At 42.2% G+C, this 19,116-nt stretch overlaps 1 protein-coding gene across 3 annotated transcripts in view; it reads right to left on the reverse strand.

Moving 5' to 3' along the window:
• Positions 1-2,855: 2,855 nt before the first annotated feature.
• The window catches only part of LRP6 (LDL receptor related protein 6), a 119,474-nt gene continuing 103,213 nt past the window's right edge, over positions 2,856-19,116 (reverse strand). For 2 of the 3 annotated variants that reach the window (XM_077178256.1, XM_054631398.2), the window contains 7 exons: positions 18,900-19,025; positions 17,307-17,543; positions 15,544-15,654; positions 13,517-13,747; positions 12,617-12,753; positions 11,329-11,426; positions 2,856-8,685 (listed from right to left, as the gene is read on the reverse strand). In XM_077178256.1, the coding sequence (XP_077034371.1) occupies positions 8,385-8,685; positions 11,329-11,426; positions 12,617-12,753; positions 13,517-13,747; positions 15,544-15,654; positions 17,307-17,543; positions 18,900-19,025 (1,241 nt within the window). In that variant the 3' untranslated portion in view covers positions 2,856-8,384. The remainder of the gene's footprint in view (positions 8,686-11,328; positions 11,427-12,616; positions 12,754-13,516; positions 13,748-15,543; positions 15,655-17,306; positions 17,544-18,899; positions 19,026-19,116) is intronic. The other variant, XM_077178255.1, reaches the window with a different exon arrangement.

Genomic DNA, 19,116 nt, shown 5'->3' on the forward strand with positions numbered 1-19,116 from the left:
ACCAAAGTAGAAATCATTAACTATAAAACTATCACAGTAGCAATGCAGAAGGAACAGAAAGAACATTCAGAGGAACATTCTTCTCTTGACGCTGCACGTGAAATTCAATTCTTTCCAAGGACTTTTAGACTTACAAGAAGCAAATTACTTTTGGACATAGGGGAGGGACCTTCACATTTAATATAATCTTTGCTTGCAGTGCTTTTTGCTTTTCACCAACTCTTCCATGTCACAAAATAACACAGGAATAGGACTGGCTGGGAATACTCTCAAATATGAACTGGTCTCACACAACTGTGCAATAGTGAAGATCTGCCAAAAACAAAGCCAAAAAAAGCTCACCCTAAATCCTTTTCTCTGGAACAATCTTTTTAGTGGCTTACAGCTGGCTTCCAGCGCATGCTGAAGACTAAATCCACCAAGAAATCCACCAACAAATCACCAAGTACCTGCTGACAGCAACTGCAGTTAAATGTGCACAATGACAAGTGCCAGCTCCATTGGGAAAGGATGTTGGAGAAATCCCACATTCAATGGTGGATCTAAATGGCCAAGCCCTCCCAGCTCTACAGGTGCTTTGCCCATTATCTTTTACTCTCATGGAAAGACAGAAGTTTTATTACCAACATAAAATTAACTCAAAGAAATTAATGACTGGGACATGATGGTTACATGTCTTGTCTTTTTGGTCCTCATTTTGGAGCCATCCAAAGCTGAAGGACAATACAAACATTAAATGAGAAGAGGAAAGAAATTCCCATGTGGTCAAAGGAGCCAGGTATCCCAAACAGCAGAACTCCCATCTCTCCCTTTCCCCCCTGTTCCCACATGCCTTGTGCTGACAGAGACCTGCAGTTCTTCCTTACCTGCTGCCATTTGCCAAAATCTGTCCCTCCAATTCCAGCTTTATCTCAAGCCCATACTTCTAATTTTTTACTCCTAAGCATTTTTGGATCTTTTCAGGAGTCAGAGGGATGCCAGTGAAGGAGACAATTGGTAACCCTACCCTTCCTTTTTCAAAATTTGAGGAAATCTGGTTTTCTTCTTCCACTACTTAAGCTGCAACACAGAGTGGAGTGGACCTGTGGCCACTTACCATCACACTGAAAGGTAAGAGAGAGAAGTGAATTTTTTCAAGTACATCAACCTTCTTTATTAGTGCTGCTGGTGGAACAGTTTTTTATTAGAAGCATCTGAAATTGGGTTTTCTTCCATCAAATAATGAATCCCTCACAGCTGTGCTTCAGAAGATCAGCCCACATGAAGCCATCTGCACAGCAATACTGCAGCCACAGGGTTTCTTAAAACATTTGCAGGATGGAAAGAATACAGTGGCATTTAGGGAGGAATCACTCTGTCTATATCAAACAGAGCATTCCCAAAACCCACAAAGTTAGGAAAAAAAACACCAATGGATTTTTATTTTTTAAGCATCTATTGCCTCATGAGCCATTTAAATTAAAAATTCATCTCCAAACTCTTCTCCTGTCCACAGTGGGTGTCACGTCCTGGTAGTTTCTTCCCTGACTTTTCAGCACAGGATGTGTTTATCTAAAATCTGGCTCAGTGTCAGGACTCCCCTGCTGCTCCCTCTGCACAGGAAGCAGAATCAGTGCCAGCAGCATTCCCAGGGGTGTGATTCCAGAGCCAGGACAATGGCTCTGTGCTAAGGAAGGAGCCACAAAAGCTCAGGGAATGCCCTTGGAGGCCAAGGCCTGGTGTTCCTTAGAGAGGCAGGAGGGAGGCTGAGCACAGGTGCAGCTCAGAGGGGAATTTTGGGAGAAGGAAGGGCTTGCTCAGATCATTCCTGATGCCATCTCCTCTTCTAGCTTGCCTGCTCCCCCCTCTGGCTGGCCCCAAGCTCTGGCAGCTGGTCACCCTTGGTGTATTACACAACAAATTACAACTGCACAGACACCAAATGTAGCCACCATCATTTAAATGAAGAAAATAAAAAATAAAGGAAGGGCTGTTGAGCCTTTTGCAGCCCAGCAGCAATTCCCAACTGGCACTTTTAGGGAAAAACACAGCACCCTGCAGCTCCAAACTAAAGGCTTGTTTTCCAAGGTGAAATCAATGTAACACCTTGAAACAAAGTAAGCACAGCACCCTGGCTGAGAGTGAACAGGAGGTGTTTTTACACTGCTCTGGGAGATTGAGAAATGCAGACCCTGACTTACTGACATGGGAAGTGGGTGACTTGTCCAGGCCTTCATGCAGGAAAACTGGAGCTGCAAAAGAGTCTCAGTAAGCCAGATACAAACCAATACAAAACCATGCATTTTTTTTTCCAAGACCAGTGGATGCAAGTGGAGTGGGGAATTCCACTCCAGAACTGGTTCTTCTCCAATTACTTGTTACAGCAACAGGATGAGGGGCTGGGGGAATTTCTTTTACATTTTGAAGTTAAATGCTTCTCTCTTGCTGAACATTTCAATAGAGATTTCAAGAATCAGCAGTGTCCAAAATGGTCACCTGGCACCTGATAAAGATTCATTTGGTAAAATAATCTGGTTGGTATCATCCAGTCAACCAATCTCAGGGATCAATAATTGAGACTTTAAGCTTTAAAATACCATCAGTTGCACTTCAAATCCATGTGTTTGCAGAGCCTTCTACAGCATTAGAAAACTCAGCTCATTGTGACTTTTATGGAGAGCAAAGACACACATTGTACCTTTAATCACCTGTCCTCCAGATGCTGAAATAAAATGAAACATACTTCTCCTTTTTCACTCTTAGTTTTATTATAAAAATCAACATTTCATTTGTTACAACTCAGTTTATAGTAATAATTGGAAAGGATTTTTGTACAAGGTTTATATACACCGTACAAGTAAAGCACTTTATTTTACAAAAAAAAAAAGTTAGTGAATGAGTGAATAGGGCTGGCCAAATGTTGGCCATTATAATATAAATACATCCTTGCAAAGCACCATCATACTGAAGTTGATGAACAAGAGACACCAGCTGGCTTTAAGACAATGACAAACAGTGATTAAAGCTTACAAAAAAAAAAAAAAAAAGAACAAACAAAACAAAGCAAAAACAAAACAAAGAGTTAAAATCTGAAAGCAGCACCAGATCCTTCACTTGCAAACAAGGCTAGTTCAGCTTAAGCCTGGTGGTATCCTCTTTGCAAAAAAACCCCTTCCCTTTTCCACTGACTCTCCCCTGCATGGCTTAAGGCTGCAGCCATTTTAATCAGGACTTCAGAGCTGCTCCTGGTTCATTTAGTGGGGAACACTGGCTCTCCAACACTTTGTAACAACTAGGACAAACCTGAATGAAACACCAACACTTTACTTACCCTGCCCTGCACAGTTCTGGTGTGAATCATCAGTCCCTATAAATGCTACAAATCCCTTCCCTTTTTAAAGACGGAAAAGAAAGAAAATTTTGGGTCACTACTGTATTTTCACTTTAGAAAATAAATCTACTGTTTTGTAACCCTTTTCAAGCTATTAGTTCATTCCCAACTTACTGGCAACATTTATCTGTCACCTGCTGTTAAGTTAAAGGTTAATTTTCAAGCCATACCAACACCAAAATGCAATTTTAAAAAATCTCATTGCTAAGAAAGCAATTTTTGAATAGCAATGCATAAATTACTTTTGCACTCAATGAGCCAGTTATTTTTCTGCTGCAGAACTAATCACAGTACAGGTTCAGAAGCAGATTCTGTCACTAACAATACTGTGTGACAAACATGCTCAAGGCAGAAAGGTCAGGAAAAGAAAGTGATTGATTTCTTCTAAAGAGGTATTTTGAAGAAGTTATCTGATCCAACAGCATGTGTGACCAGGGAGTTCTGTAGCTCAAGCAGTTCCCCCAAGAATGGTCCTAATTAATTAATCTGACATTTGCCAAGCAATCAGGAATGGAAATAATATTCAAGACAGTATCCTTCTCTTCATCTTAGCACAGGCTTAACTACTTTAAAGCTTAAACTGTGTTTAGGACTTACCAATGAAGTCATGTCTAGAGAATAAATAGAGAAGCAATGCAGAGCTGGAGACAACAACACTATCAAGGCCCTTTAGTGTAATAAATAGGAATGACAGGGATTTTCCATGTGCACCTTCACTTGCAGCTGACTGCAGCACCTGCCCTGCCAAGCAGTTTGGGTGCAATTTTCATCAAAATTACTCTAGGGCTGCAGCAGACTGCTTTTCCTGTCCCTACAAAACACAGAGGAGCTTTACTCATCTGCAAAATGGACTCCAAAAGTAGGGGAGCAGTGTAAGAAATGTGCTTCCTCTCCTGCCTGGCCTGACAGAGCATTAAGGATTCAGGTGCTCTGCTGTCTGTTGTAAACCTGGCCAAAAGGAGCCTAGGGCAGGTGAGACACAGCAGGACTACACTCTGAGAGTCAAAGAGGCTGAATCTATGCACAAGAGAAAAATGACCAGCTTTGGGTAAGTGCCTGGTACAAAGATTTGGGTACCTGCACACCCACTTGTACTTGCACATGAGGAGGGAAATGCTGGGGCAGAAATCCGGAATTTACAGTGCAGAAAGTTCCAACTCACAGCAAAGGGAATCCTTTGAGATCAAATGGCTCACTTATGTATTTTGCATTACTGTAAATATTTAATTTAATGTATGTGCACAGGTTGCATGAATTTTTATTCATGGAAATCATTCTTTATTTCAAATGCAGATGCCATGTGCCTGTTCCATTTATCTCATCCAAGTTATTTGCTAACAAATACCTTGGTATCCAAAAGCAGTAGCCATGAACTGCATGCACCATGACACCCCAGGTATAACTATAAAAGCTAGACTTGGGTCTCATTAATGCTGCCATTTAAACATGCAAAGTTAGTTTTCAACAAATGATGCTGTAATTTGTTGATTATGCTGTAATTATGCTGTCTTGTTTTGGTTTTTAGCTACAACAGACTGGGCATTCCAGCTATTCCCATCACCAGCCAGCCAGCTCAGAGCTGCCCAGGATCTACAGAGAGAAAAAAGTACAAAGGTTCTCTGTGTTAATGCCCTACTGAACCTGATGCTGCAGGATAAGGAGCTTTATGCTTAACTGGAAGGACAAGGAACAATTTCCACTGCCATCAGTGAGATCTAATGCTACCAACCCACTTCAGCAATCTCCTGGATGGGCATGTCTGGGTTATCTATGGTCCCAATACCTCAGTCAGCTGGAGAAGCAGGAGAAAAGATGATCCTCACTGAGGGAAGGAGAGAATATGAATCACAACTGGTTCAGTGCCAAAGGGGAACAAAGAGAAAATGCTCAGTCTCAGCATTTATCCATTGATAAAGTGTCAGGTGTGGGTACTGGTTGCATCAATACTTTTGTAATTTGGAGATCTGCCCAAGGGGAACTTCACAGATCAGAACCTCTTTCAAAAATTTACTCCACATTTATTGAGAAAATACATATATTTGCAAGATCATATCCCAGCTTCCTGCTCAGAAGAGGAACAGCCTGTTCTCTATGCTGGGCATTTTCACTGGAAAACCCCAGCCTGTCCACTTCCCCTCTCATGAACCTCCCAGAGGCACCCAAAATATTTGATGCACAAACTGAAACATCTGTATCAGAAAAACCTGATCAAATCCTACATGGAATTCTATGGCAACCCCACTGACTCTAGCTGGGTTATGTGGATGTGAACCAGCACAGGAGGCAGCATGATCCATATGCAGAGAATGTCTTTCTTTTAAACAAATCCTTGCTTATAATTAACATCCAGATTTACCTGCAGGAAGCTCCCTCCAAGGGGATGCCTCAGTGAGGCAGTCCAGCTGCACCAGAAAGAGGATACCACTCCTTAAGCTCAACCATCCTGGAGTTTTTCAAAAAGAAATTGGCACACTGAGAAAAGCATTTTGCAAGAAGAGACCATTGCCATTGCAGTACAAGCACTTGGACTGAAATACAACAATACAATATTCTTCTGAGTTCATTAGTGCAAGTTTCCACATGTGAACCCCACACGGAATGCTGCACATGAAAAAATGTAAACAACAGAGAAATTCTAATTCTCATCGGTGTGCCAGCCTCACCCCCACCCCGACACACCCGCCCTCCCCCCCTTCATATAAAATGGTTTGCAGTTCCCTTATAGTTCACAACACCCTCCTCAACACCCACCCTGCTGGACAACACAAGGAGGCTTCTCCACCAGCAAGGAAGAGCCAGAAGAACAGCTACCACAATTCCTAGAAACCTAGAATGAAGCTGGGCAAAAAACCCCTTAGTACACCATCTTCAGAGACCAACAGCAAGAGCCTGGAGATCACCAAGGCTTTTTAAAGGTATTCTGGACTAGTAGGAAAAACCCTTTATTACAGATGGAATCCCAATGAGACAGTTTTCCTTGGAGCTGAAACCAAATGAGGATCCAGTGCTCCAGATGAGTGGCAGCTAGCAAGAGTAACTTGTCACTAATTTTGTCAACAGTGTCAACTGCGAGCCCATGCCGTATTTTCAGATAACTTCTCTTTTAGGTGAAACTGGCTGGCAAGGAAGCAACAGAGAACAATAAAACCCCAAAGGCGCCTCTGGAAAGTTGCCATCCCCATTCCATAGCCAAAGGTGAGGAGGCAGGAGCTCCCAGGACCTTTGTTTTGAGAGAGAAGACTCAGAGGGCCAGTCTGTGAAGGCACTGAGCACCTTGAGTGGATGTGATGTCAGAAGAAGGTGCAAATGCACAATGCCATCTAAGACCAGGTATACTGTGTGCTCTGCTGCAACAAAACAAATTCAAAGCACTGCACTGGAGTCCAAGAGGAGTTAACAATATCCTAGGTTGCCCCTTAAACTACACAAATAATGTTTTCACTTGATTAATAATCTCCCTGTAAAAACCACCATGGTGAGGCTGATGGGAGAAGGGGCTAAATATGACAATATACAAAAATAGAGATGTGAATATAAAATGGTTTGGTTAAGAATATCTTAAAATTTGACATTCACAGCGGTTAATACCTAAGTATTAAACTCACACCACGCAGAAGAGGAGGTATGTCAAAATCATACTGAGAAAAACTGGCTTTACCTAACACAAAGAAAACAGAGCAGTTAATACAGCAGGGGAACCCCTTCCAATGATCAAAACATCTATTTTTCTTATGGACAGTTGTTCCACTGAAAGTTAAATGCTTCCTTACTAGGAAAAAATAATATATATATTTATATATATATATGATTTGTATACTGTGATATCAATATACACTGAAAGTACTGCAAGGATATATTATTCATTTACAGTAAAACTAACAATCCATGGTTAAATTTATAGATTATAAATATGCTGTCTATATTATATGTGGTATAAAAATATTTGACATTTTGTGGGCACTAGGTCAAAATAAGATTTTCTTTTTTAAGGGACTAAAAATCATTCAGGTATATGCATATTACCCTTGTCAATAATGTGAGAATTGTACTGACCTGGTACAAAACAGAGTCCTACCATGCTGGCAAAATGAGGAGGGTAATGTATAGCATGATTAGCATAATAATCACTGCATGACAAGGCTAATTAGGAGAAAACCCGGCATTTACAGCAGCCCAGTTCTAGCAGTACTTTAAATAGAAATACCATGAATTTAAGTGACACGGGCAGGAGGAAAGGATGAAGAAAAGACAAGAAAACCTAACTGGGATTAAAAACCAAATTTTAAGATACACCCCACAAAAATAATTGAAATTCCAGAAGCGGGGAGAAAGCTTTAAACGCTCTCATTTGTTAAATGCATTAAGGAAAAACAGAGGTGCATTCATTTAAAAAAGTGTGCAATTGATTTTCTGGATTCACTGCTACGACTGCTGTATTCCTGTAGAAAACAAAGCCCTTTGTGTAAGGTTAATATCTGTCCCGACTGCATTTTCAAGTTTAACTTTAGTTGCTGGCCCTCTGCAGTTAACCTAGAGGTTATTTGGCTACTTCCAAGTATCTATGGTATGCTGCTCTGAGACGGACTTCTTTATTATTAATTACTTTAAACATTTTTGGTATTGACAAAACCCACGGATCACCTCACCGGACAAGAAACACATCCCAGTCCTTCCATTTCCTTATGTGCTCAGTCACTTCACTGGATTAAGGCATGTTTTTGTGTTCCATTTGCAAAAATAAAAACTTTTTGTACAAACGTCTGGGTTCTTTTATACAAAAATTTCTTTTCTTCTTATGGCACAAGCAGCAGCTGCTGTTTAAGAAAATATATAAATATCCTTTTTTTTTTCTTTTTGTGTTTGTGTTTTTTTTTTTTTTTAAATTCTTCTGTACAAATATCTTCAGTGCTCCTCCTCCCCACATTTACCTGTACACGCTCGGCTCCCTCCCCCCGTCCCCGGCGGAACCTTTCGTATTTACAGCGCGGCGGGCGCGGGGCGGGGGGGCCGCGCCTCAGGACGAGTCGGTGCAGGGCGACGGCGGCGGCGGGTACAGGTGGTGCGAGTAGCTGCGCTCGGTGTACGGCGACGGCGGGCAGCTCTCGCAGTTCTCCTCGGCAGACAGGTACTGGCTGCGAGGCGTGGGCGGCGGCGGCACCGGCTCCGAGTCGTAGTTGAGGTCGCTGGTGTAGCCCTTGGCGGCGGCGATGGCGGCGGCGGGCGGGCGGCGGCTCGGACCGTAGTCGCTGTCGCACACGTCCGTGCTGCAGGGCGTGGTGGGCGGCGCGAAGTGCCGGTAGCTGTAGGGCCGGTAGCTGTGAGGGGACATGGAGCGGGGAAAAGGTCACTTTTCCTTTCTCAAGGTGGAAACAGAAAGCAGGGTGACCTCTGCAGAAATGCACAGCATCTCCTGTCTAAACTTCCCTGTGTGAAAAATGCACCTATTTTATGACTGGCTTTTCGCAAATATTAAAATGAATATTATATGTGTTGTGTTAGAAAGTGATGCTGTGTTAATTCTCTTAAGTAGCGTGTTAAATATAGTTTTAGGTTATAACAAAATGTTAAAATAGAAACTATGCTATGGAGGATACTTTTTTAAAGAAAGGACTCGCAGCAAGATAGCAGCCACAGGACACCTAAAGCTTTCAGAGAAAAAGAATTTATTGCTCTCTTTTCAGAAGAAACGAACTTCTTCCCACCTCGAAGGTGCTGTTAGGATTCGGAGGAAGAAGTTGACGATGACCAGACAGAATCCTGTGTTTGAATGGAATTTATGCATCATGTATGGGGTGTATGAATATACAACAGGCTATTGTTTTTAAGGGTTAATCCTTTGTTAACGTGGGTCCTTTTTCGGGTTTGTGCTTCCCAGAAAAAGGTACCTGGATGTCCATAACTCTTTGTCTCTATTGTCTCATATTGTCCTAATTCAAATTGTCCAAATTGTTATTACTCTAATTGTATTACTATTTTTATTACAATTTTATTACTATTAAACTTTTAAAATTTTAAAAACAAGTGATTGGCGTTTTTCACACCTGCAGAAGTGCTACAGCACTGGGCTTTACTGGTAGAAAATGAATTTTGTGCTCCAGACTGCTGGGATTGGACAGCAGGCCGCGTTTGGTGTTAGTTTTCTCTCATTGTGTTCGGGTTAATTTAATCCATAATGCTGTGGGTTCCCCATCCCTGGAGGTGTGCCAGGCCAGCCTGGAGTAACCCAGTCTAGTGGAAGATGTCCCTGCTCATAGCAGAGGGTGGAAGTGGATGGGCTGATCATTCCCTCCCAGTTCCCTCCCAGCCACAGCGTTCTGTGATGCCAAGATCACTGCAGAGCCCAGGTTTGCTGAGTGCTTCCCGGTTTCCAGCTGTTCCCAGTGACCCTGGCACTGCCTGCTCAGAGATGCAAGGAGCACCTGTGACTGCTTGAACAGTCTCTCACACAACAGGCTCCCTAAGGACTTCATTCAGGTAGAAAAAGTTGCTCCTAAGACAGTGGGGCAGGGGTGTGCATATGCCTCTGTAATAGCTGTGTTCAATTATGGAGAAGATAATTCTGTTTCCATTACAAAGTTTCTGGATACTAACTTCCAAAGCCAGACAGAAGGACTGAAAATTACCTGGGCACACTCAAATCACTCACGAGAAGCATTCCTTAGAGAAGTAACAGGGATGAAATTCTCAAAGGCTGCTACCACAAAACATCTTTTAAAATGAGCCCAAGATAGTTTCAAGGAAACAAATTAGAAAGGGAAATGCATGGTAACTACAACTCCCAGCATCACAGTCAGTGGCTGGGAACACCAGGGGATGCAGCTCCTCTATAGTCAAGTCAGAATACTAGGAAAGAAGTAAGATCAGAAGCAGCAAGAGCAGTGTTTACTTTTGGGTGAGGGAGCATTTGGAAAATATCAAACCCTCTGCTACATCCCTAATATAATTTATAATACTGAAAGTCACATCAGCTAACCAGCAGATGACCCATGCTGGTGCCTGAATTTGGTTTCTTTCATTAGAAAATTACTTGTAATTTAAAAAGATTTTTCATATGGCTGCAAGGGATCATTATAAACATCTGGTCTGACCTTCTGCACAACAGAGGCCATATTTTCTGCTAATGGAGAAGAGATGTCTGCTCAGCCCCAGAGACCTCATTACCCAGAGCCCCCAAAGGCTCTGTGTTAGGGAGGCACATCTTTCAGACAAATACAGCACACTCTTCTCACTGACCACACATCTACTGGTGATTTGGGAGGGGAACCTTTACACCCTTGGGTAGCAGGGGTCTGTTGCTCTATTTTTGGTAACTTGTTATAAAATCATAACTAACTCCAGCATTCTTACAGGGAAAGTAAGAAAAATACATTCAAACAGAGATAAAATGCATGCTTATAAATACTAGTCAAGAGAAAATAAAGCAAAAGATAAGCAATCTTTTCCAGACATTAACCCTTCATGTGTCAACTAGAAATTCTGTGCTTTATCTAGACAACAACATTAATGTTACTTATGACTTATTAGCCTTTATATTGCCAACTTTTCCTCCACAGGGTATTTGCTTATAATTTCTGATAATTACATAACAAATTATTTATGGCAGAAGCCTAAAAAAGGCAGGGTTCACTGCAGGGTAAGTTATTTTGGCTCAAAATTCTCATGGCATTGCATTTCTTTTGGCACATAGCTTGTTTTGTGATGAGTGCTCTCACTCTCCCTAAGGAATGTACCCCAGGGATGTATCACTACCCCCTTAGTGTATGATTTACCTCAAACAGGGCTGCACTTCCACACAGGCAGCAGTGCCATGGTACACGTGAGCCCATTTAAGCACCAGTTTAGTGCTTGCAGAATTAGGGCCTTTGATTGTAATTCTTGCAGAGCAGAGGCTGCCTTTATTCTGCATTTTCTACACTAACTGCTTTGATCCTGACAGAAGCTATTGTAATAGTAATTACCTGTAGGATCTATGAGTGGATGGGCTGTTTGAAGAATAACCAAATTCCATGGTGTAGTGTGAACGTTCAGTGGCTGGTGATGGTGGTGGGTTCAAAATCTAAGGAGTAAGAAAGAAAAAAAGGCACTTTTAAAAAGGAAAGATACAAAGGGAACTCGAGAAAACACCAGTTTATAGTTTTTAGTACTGTCTAACAGGAACCTGAAGTAAAGAACTGCATACATAGCCCACCCAGCAAATGGGATTTTTTCCTGTTATTGCCCAGCTCTTAAGCAGACCCTGGAAATGCCATTTCTTGCCTTTCCTGTTACTTACTTACTACTAAGATCTTCTCAAAAAACATTGACTGCTTTGGCCATTTTGACATAGCCAGTGCTGAGAAGTAAAGTTGCAACAAGCTGTTCAATTCTAGATTGTCACTAGGGCCACCACTGCCCCAGACTGTCACTAGGGCCACCACTGCCTCAGGCAGACTGGCAGAGCTCTGCTCCTGCCAGCTGCAGTCCCCAAGTATTGCTCTGCTTACAACACTTGCAGCGTGTTGGCCAAAGCAAGCATTCCTCCCCTATGCAGGCATGTTCTTACTCCATGTGTTTGGATTAATTTAAAGCTGATTTAAAGCCTGATCAGTTGATTCTCAGAACTGAAAACCAACCATTGGGAGATTCCAGCCTTCACTGACCAAGCATGGGACTCTTTAACACTCCACAGTGGTTTGGTGAGCTCCATAAAAATTCCCAAACCATCCACCACAGATGCTAGAAGTGAAGAGGCAGGGAGCCCTCTAGGGCTGGCACCAACTGTTACACAGCAGTTAGTGCAGCACACTACACATTGGTGATGGAGCTGCAAAACACTTGTTTACTTATTTACCTGTCACTTGTAAGACACATGACACAAAGCTTCATTTTAATTCCTTGAAAGGTCTGTACAGAATCAACCTTAGTTTTACCTTCAGAGGCACATGGCAGAGCATAATGAAAGGAGATCTCTCTGCCAGAGCTGCTCAACATCTGCAGGGATTTTTTCATCTCCCCTGACAGTCAATCTTATATTTTTCTTCCTGGCACTGAGCTCTCTCACAACTTTTTTTTTAATTAAGTGAAAATTTCTAGACCATTTTGGAAAAAGACAATCCTCTTCCCTTTCAAAATCACTCCATATCCAAATAAGTTTATTAGACTAGAATTCTAAATCAAAACATTAATCTGTCAATTGATTAACCTTTAGAAAGATAGTGTGACTTCCCTGAAAGTTATTAAAGGTTTATGAACTACAGAATGACTTACTGGAGGAAAGTAAGTGCCTTTGGTACTTGAAGAACTGCTGGAGGAGGCTCCTGTAACATGGGCCCTGTCATAGGGTGGGCCACTGCTCCCTCCCATGATGCTGAGGGAGCTGATGACAGATTTACCTCGAGACATACCTGAAGAACAGAGATGTATGTCAGTATTCAATTTTTCCTCAATTCACAGACAAAAGGAAGCTTAAAAAATAATCTGGAGGACAACAGCAGTATAAGCACAACTTGCAAGCCCAGAATTAATTATCTTGGTATTAAAACCAAGTTATGCTCTGAGAGGAGCCTGCTGGATCTAAAAGCCACAAGGTACAGTACATATTTAATCAATATATACAGAAGCAGTGCATACAGATGAAGTGCAATGTTGTGGTTAAGTTTTTACTTTTTAAACAGCAGTAGCATCATGTGCTTGGACTGATATTGGAAAATTCATCGTTAAATGAAATAAGCTGAGACCAAAGTTATTGCTGATCATTACAGACTTGGCAAGAAGTCTCACAAGCATACAAACCTAGACTGCAAACCCACCAAGAATGATTACATAATGTTTAAAATCCCGTGAATATAACTCTGTGTAAATTTACCTATACTGTTGTGAAAATTTGCTGCTGCTACAATGGCCCAAAAAGGGGATTCCTTAGTAGCAAAAGAAGAATATGCACAGTGCATGCATTTATTTAAACTCAAGTTCTGCTAAGTACCTAAATGCTTGGGTAAAATAGCAGTTCATTAGTGTGAAGAAGGATGGCAACAAGCCTTGGCAGTCCTGGCTTCCCACAGCTTCCAAGAACTGCATCTGGAGCAGATTCATTTTCTGTACACAGATGCACAGCATCCTCAAGTACAGCTGTGGGGTGCCAGGGACAAGGATCAGCCCTTGACTTACCAGGCAGAGAGCCTGACAGAGAGCTTGGGTGAGGCACGTAGCCCAGAGGCACCGGGGCTGGCCCGTGCACCACGTAGTCATTGGTCATGGTTTCCCCATCGCCCTTCATGCGTGGGCACAGCACCCTCTGGCAGATGAAGTACATTGCTCCCACCACAAAGACTGTAAGGATCACACCAATGATGGAGCCTATGGTGTTGTTGGGCTGTGGTGCAGGTTCCTCCGTTGTGTCTAAAAGGGAAAAGGAAAATCAGACCATGGAAGTTTAGACCAACATTAGGTTTTCTTGCATCCTGCCACTTTGCTCCTCTTCCGTAGGCAGACAACAACTTTCAAATTAATATATGGGAGGAACAAACAGGCCCTAGGACAGGTCTGTTCAAAGACACTGAGTGTCCATAAGGGCTACCTGCAGCCTCCAAGATGAGCTCCAAACATGCCATGAGGTTTTTTGGATCACAAATGACACAAAATGAGTAGTAAGTGCATGCATGTCTAGGGGGAGTGATGGCCCTGCTCTTGCTTCAGGCTGACAAGCAGAGCTTTCCTTTGAACTTGATGAACAAGACCTGCAGCCACGTCTCCAGATAACACTGTGCAGGGGACTCCTCTTGTGCTTTTCTTATCACTGAAGATGGCAACAACTGCTTTTCATGTCACCCTCGGCTATCAGGGTAAGAGACTGGCACTGCCTTTTCTCAGCAGTGTGACAATCACTTATGGTGCACCACCTGGACTGTTCAGCAGTGATGAATTTGGGGAGTGCTGCTGTTTATTAAGCTACCTAAAGTATTCCACATCTGACCCACCCTTCTGGTTACAGATACAGCTGAGCATCAGCCTGAGAAGTGCCATCTTACGAGGAATCTGTACCCAAAACAATTATTCAACAGTCAAAATGAGTGGATTTCCCTACAAGACCAGTTCTAAGCAATGACATTTCTGGGAGTAACTGACAACCCCCTGCCTGTGCTCATGAATTTGACAAGAAAGGCAGACTTTAAAGTATTTTCTGTTCTAGTCAGTGTTTTACATCTTAAGCATTACTGAAAGTTTTTTTTCTCTACACATTTTCTTCTCCCTGAACACCAAACCCACACTTGAACCAGCTTGTCACAGTCTACAGATATAAGTAAACAGACTTCTGATCATAGTGAAAGAGGGATGGTGACAACTGCCATCTTATTCTGGGTGGGCCAATTTTCCATCCTCTGTTAAAAAACTGGAGAACATACAAACTCTAATAAAGGGAACTAGACAAGCCTGTGATAATGTCACTAGTGACTTGGTAGCATGACAGAACATCTCTTAATACTCCTTCTTAAGATCAAGGGTCCAACTTTGGCTTTGCATTTTCAAATTATCTGTGTGCCAGCTGTGATATATGGATCTCTAACACAAGACAAGATGTCCCTATTTACAATTTCTTTTAAAGCACCAACAGTGAAAGTGAACTTTGGAGTTTGAATTTTAAAGGCAGTGGCTTTCTTGTAGAGCCCTGGAGATTTCCAGGTAGGGGATATCACATGTTACAAATCAGAAATCAAGCTCAGAATTACATCCTTTCAAGATAAAAAAAAAAGAAATTTTAGAAGGTTTGCTCTATAAACAGAGTGTTCCTCTGATTCTAAAAGCACCTGCTATTAATTCTCTGGATGAGAAAACCATGAAGCAGAGAAGTTACAGATGAACGCCTCATGCCAATAGATATTTTTTAACATTGCAGCAACTCAGCATATAAACATTATAGTAAAACAAACCTTTTACTTCTTTTAAAATTTGAAAAAGTAAGAAGAAAAATAACAGGCATTCTCTGCCTCAGAAACTACTTGTTCAGAATACTAATTATTTTTGCTATTCCTATTCCACCATGTTGTGCATTAATTGCATGACAGCAGTTACGAGGCATTAACTATGGGAACAACTAATTCAGTCTGCTTGGCAGAATAAAATCAAACTCATAGGAAAGGTGAGAAGCAAATTTTGGATGCTGCAACCGAGTCTCCAGTCTCAGGCAGTACACTTACAACATCCTTGCTCATCAGAGCTGTCACTGCAGTCCAGGTTGTGATCACACTTCTTGCTTTTCCCGATGCACTGCCCACTGGCACAGCGGAACTGATCCGTTAAACACAGCACTGCAAAGAGCCCCCAACCAACAGTCAGCACCAGAAACTGCTCTTGAAAACCATTAAGAAATAAAGACACCAAAGCACACAATCAGGAGTATCTTGGGAGAGCTTGGAGTGCTGCAAGCTTCATTTCTGGAAGTGGCCAGCAGCACACAGAGTCCCTCACGTGAACCAAGCAGATCAAGTGACTCAGTGTTCTGTTGAAGATGGTACCTGGGCTTTACTGCCTGCCCACAGTAAGAACACTACAAGATAAAGTGACCCTCATCTAAAATAGCTCAGAGGCCATTGAGAAGACAGGCACTTATCCCAGGATATGGTTATTGCAATATTACTATAAGAATCTCCAAACCCAAGCATTTACAATATAAAAGAGAATAGTTAGGTTATGAAAAATAAATCTGCCAAACGACGATAATAAAATTGTTTAAGAAAGATCAATGTCCTTCTTAATGTCCTTGTGCTCTTCCTGTAAACCAGAAAAGTCCTCAAACATGAGACAATATATTGACTTGATATTATGTTTTTAAACTGAAATGAAGGACAAAATATGAACCTGAAGCTTTTCTAGTACCCTGAAAAAATAAAAGGTGCTGCAGGCAAGATGTTGGCTGCTGCTGTTTCCACATATTCCTGCCTCCTGTTTCTCATAAATCCAGAAATCCTTTTTTGTCTTCAGCTGAATTAAGAAGTTAAAGTAAAGGCTTTTCTGATTTGTAATGAACTTGAATACTCTCAGTAACAGGACCCCTTTGAAGGTGATAAACAGCCCCTAGTCTGACATCTCCAGTTGCTGAATGACAACTGGAAGTTAAGTTGCACAACAGATTTTCAGATGTCAGCATCTCAGCTGGCTAATAATCACCTTTCAGCACACAGGAATTTCAGCTCTATGTTTTTGTTTGAGCTGGAGCATATCTTTTGGAAAGAAATTTAGCCTTGATTTAAAGTCATTTCAACAGTCTCCACAAAGAAGGAATATGCACTGAAAGGATATAAAGAAGAAGCATCCTTTCAAGCTTACAAGCTGTCCCTACAACTCTTCACTACATCTGCAATCGGGAAAATCTGAGTTTGCTCAGATTTCATGTTTTGTAGTGGTGGGGCAGTTCAGATTTCACCAGCAAAACCTTTCCAAAATGAACTAAATACTCATTGTGCTGGCAACAGCACTTCCCTCTGTAAAGACAGCTTAAATACTCTCTTTTGCTGTGCTCTACAGGAAGAAGAGGTTTCCAGAAATCTCCTGTCTCTCACTCCTGCTTACTCAGAAAAGCTAATTTTGTTCAGGTATTGTAAAATAAACAATTCCAAAACCTTTACTCGGTACAAGGCACACAAAAAGCTATGAGAAGGATTTGCTCCACTTTGTAGTTCAATCCCAGATACTAGGTTTTTAGAGCTTAAAATCATGCCATTTTTGATAGTACTTTTCACAAACAGCATTTAAGCCACTCTGCAGGAGATCACTCTTAATTTCCACTTCACATGTAGAGAAACAAAAGTATGGAGTTATGAAATAACTTCTATTTAACAGAGCAGTTTAAAAGCTAGCAGAACTTTGGATTTTTTCAAATCCTACTCAGCAGTAACACTGGTACTCATCCCTGTTCCTGTGACAGGTACATTCCCATCCCAGTGGGCAGCATCCCCCGTACCTTCGCAGTTCTTCTCATCTGAGTTGTCCTGGCAATTGGCTTCGCCATTGCAGCGCAGGGCACTGTCTATGCACTGCCCACTCTCACACTGGAACTGGCTCTCAGAGCACACTGGGCAGTTCTTCTCATCACTATGGTCCTCACACTCAGTGAAGCCATCGCAGCGCCAGGCCACCGGGATGCAGTCAATCTCACCTGTGAAACAGGTGAACTGCTGAGGGGAGCATGTTGGTGGTTCTTTGGAAATCAAGCAAACAAACAGAAGTTAAGAATCCAGGTGAACAAAGAGCAGGACAGGTAAGGACAGGTAAGCTGCTTTCCTATATCAAAGCAACTGATGAACAGCGTGCCACATCATAAGGTCACTTCCACAGCCACTGCATTCACAGCCACTTTTGCAGACCTCGAGGCCAGTGTGACTGATGCAGGCTCACAGCAACAGGGGCTTGACAGATGAAGAACAAGAGGAACAGAGAAACATGCACACTCAAAACACAATTCTTTTCTTCCCTTCCCACTTCAGACTGTCACACCTTTCTCATAGTAAGACTTCATGTCAAAGTCATCACACTCTTCAACTCCCCCTTTCCTGCTGTAACACCACTGTGTACATAGCCAATGGCTTACCCTCTTATTCAAGTTTGACAGCCATTGTATAGAAGATGTTAAAAGGATGTAATTTGCTGCAGATGGATGCACTGTGTGACTCAGTGTCTAGTTATGTGCCCTTCACAGCTCTATTCAGTCAAAATTATTTAAAACAAAAAACTGCTCCATCTAGTCAAGTTCCACTACCTCGACACATCTGTTAGCTGTTATTTAACATTTACTACATTAACTGTTAATCTCAGGCAGTAAGTAAGTGTAGATCTTTTTCCTTTTTTTAATCCCCCTTTTCCTCCTGCAGCTTTTTGGCCTGGTATTAAACTTGCTCTGAGAAAATATCTGGCTTATGTTCGCTCTTGTTCCATTGTGAGACCACACGTCGCCTCGATGGCGAGGTGATTGCATAATAAACCCATTCAGTCCAGTGGCACCAAAGTGCCTGTCCTCTCCCCCATTCCAGCCCCACCCCTGGAGACACCAGGGCGTGGGCTACAGTGGCCATGGAAGGAGGCAACTCGCCCTTCTGGGATTGCAGTTCAGAAAGACACGCACAGGGGGAGCTTGGGAAGGACAACAGAGAAGAACAGAACAGCACAGACTGTGCAATGTGCCAGAATGTGAGAATCTACCACTGCCTGAAAAGGCAGAACATGGGGAGTGACAGCAAAAAGTAATAAAAATCATAAAATTAAAGAACCAAGTTGAAATAATTCAAGTTAAGTTGAGTCTTAAGTGTAAGTCTTAAGTAGAAAGGGTGAACAGAAATCCTTATTCAACAGTTAGGGATTTTTTTCCTCTTCCCTTACTTCTTCTCAATACTTGCAAATTTAGCTGGAGGGTGGAGGGAAAGAGGTGAGTCTGTACAGGTGTGTAACAGCACCTGGTGCACTGTCACATTCCTTGGCTCAGAAGCCATCCCTGAAGATGGAGACACTCCCCAAAGCTGAAGCTAAGAGCTCAGGGACACAGAAGTGGGGAAGGACTCACCTCCACAGGACAGCTCATCCTGCAGCAGAACCAGGTGCACGGGGCAAGAGCAGCGCGTGGAGCCGTCCCCCTTCACAATGCAAATGTGGGAGCAGCCACCATTGTCCTGAGAGCATGGATGTTGTCCTAGGGTTTTAAAAATAAATAAGAAGTAAGAAATCCACAACTATTTTATGACCTTTCAGTCATTTCTTCATTACCTCCTACCCTCTGGGGA

Source organism: Agelaius phoeniceus, chromosome 5 (genome assembly GCF_051311805.1).
Source record: "Agelaius phoeniceus isolate bAgePho1 chromosome 5, bAgePho1.hap1, whole genome shotgun sequence".
In the NCBI taxonomy this organism is placed as follows: domain Eukaryota; kingdom Metazoa; phylum Chordata; class Aves; order Passeriformes; family Icteridae; genus Agelaius; species Agelaius phoeniceus.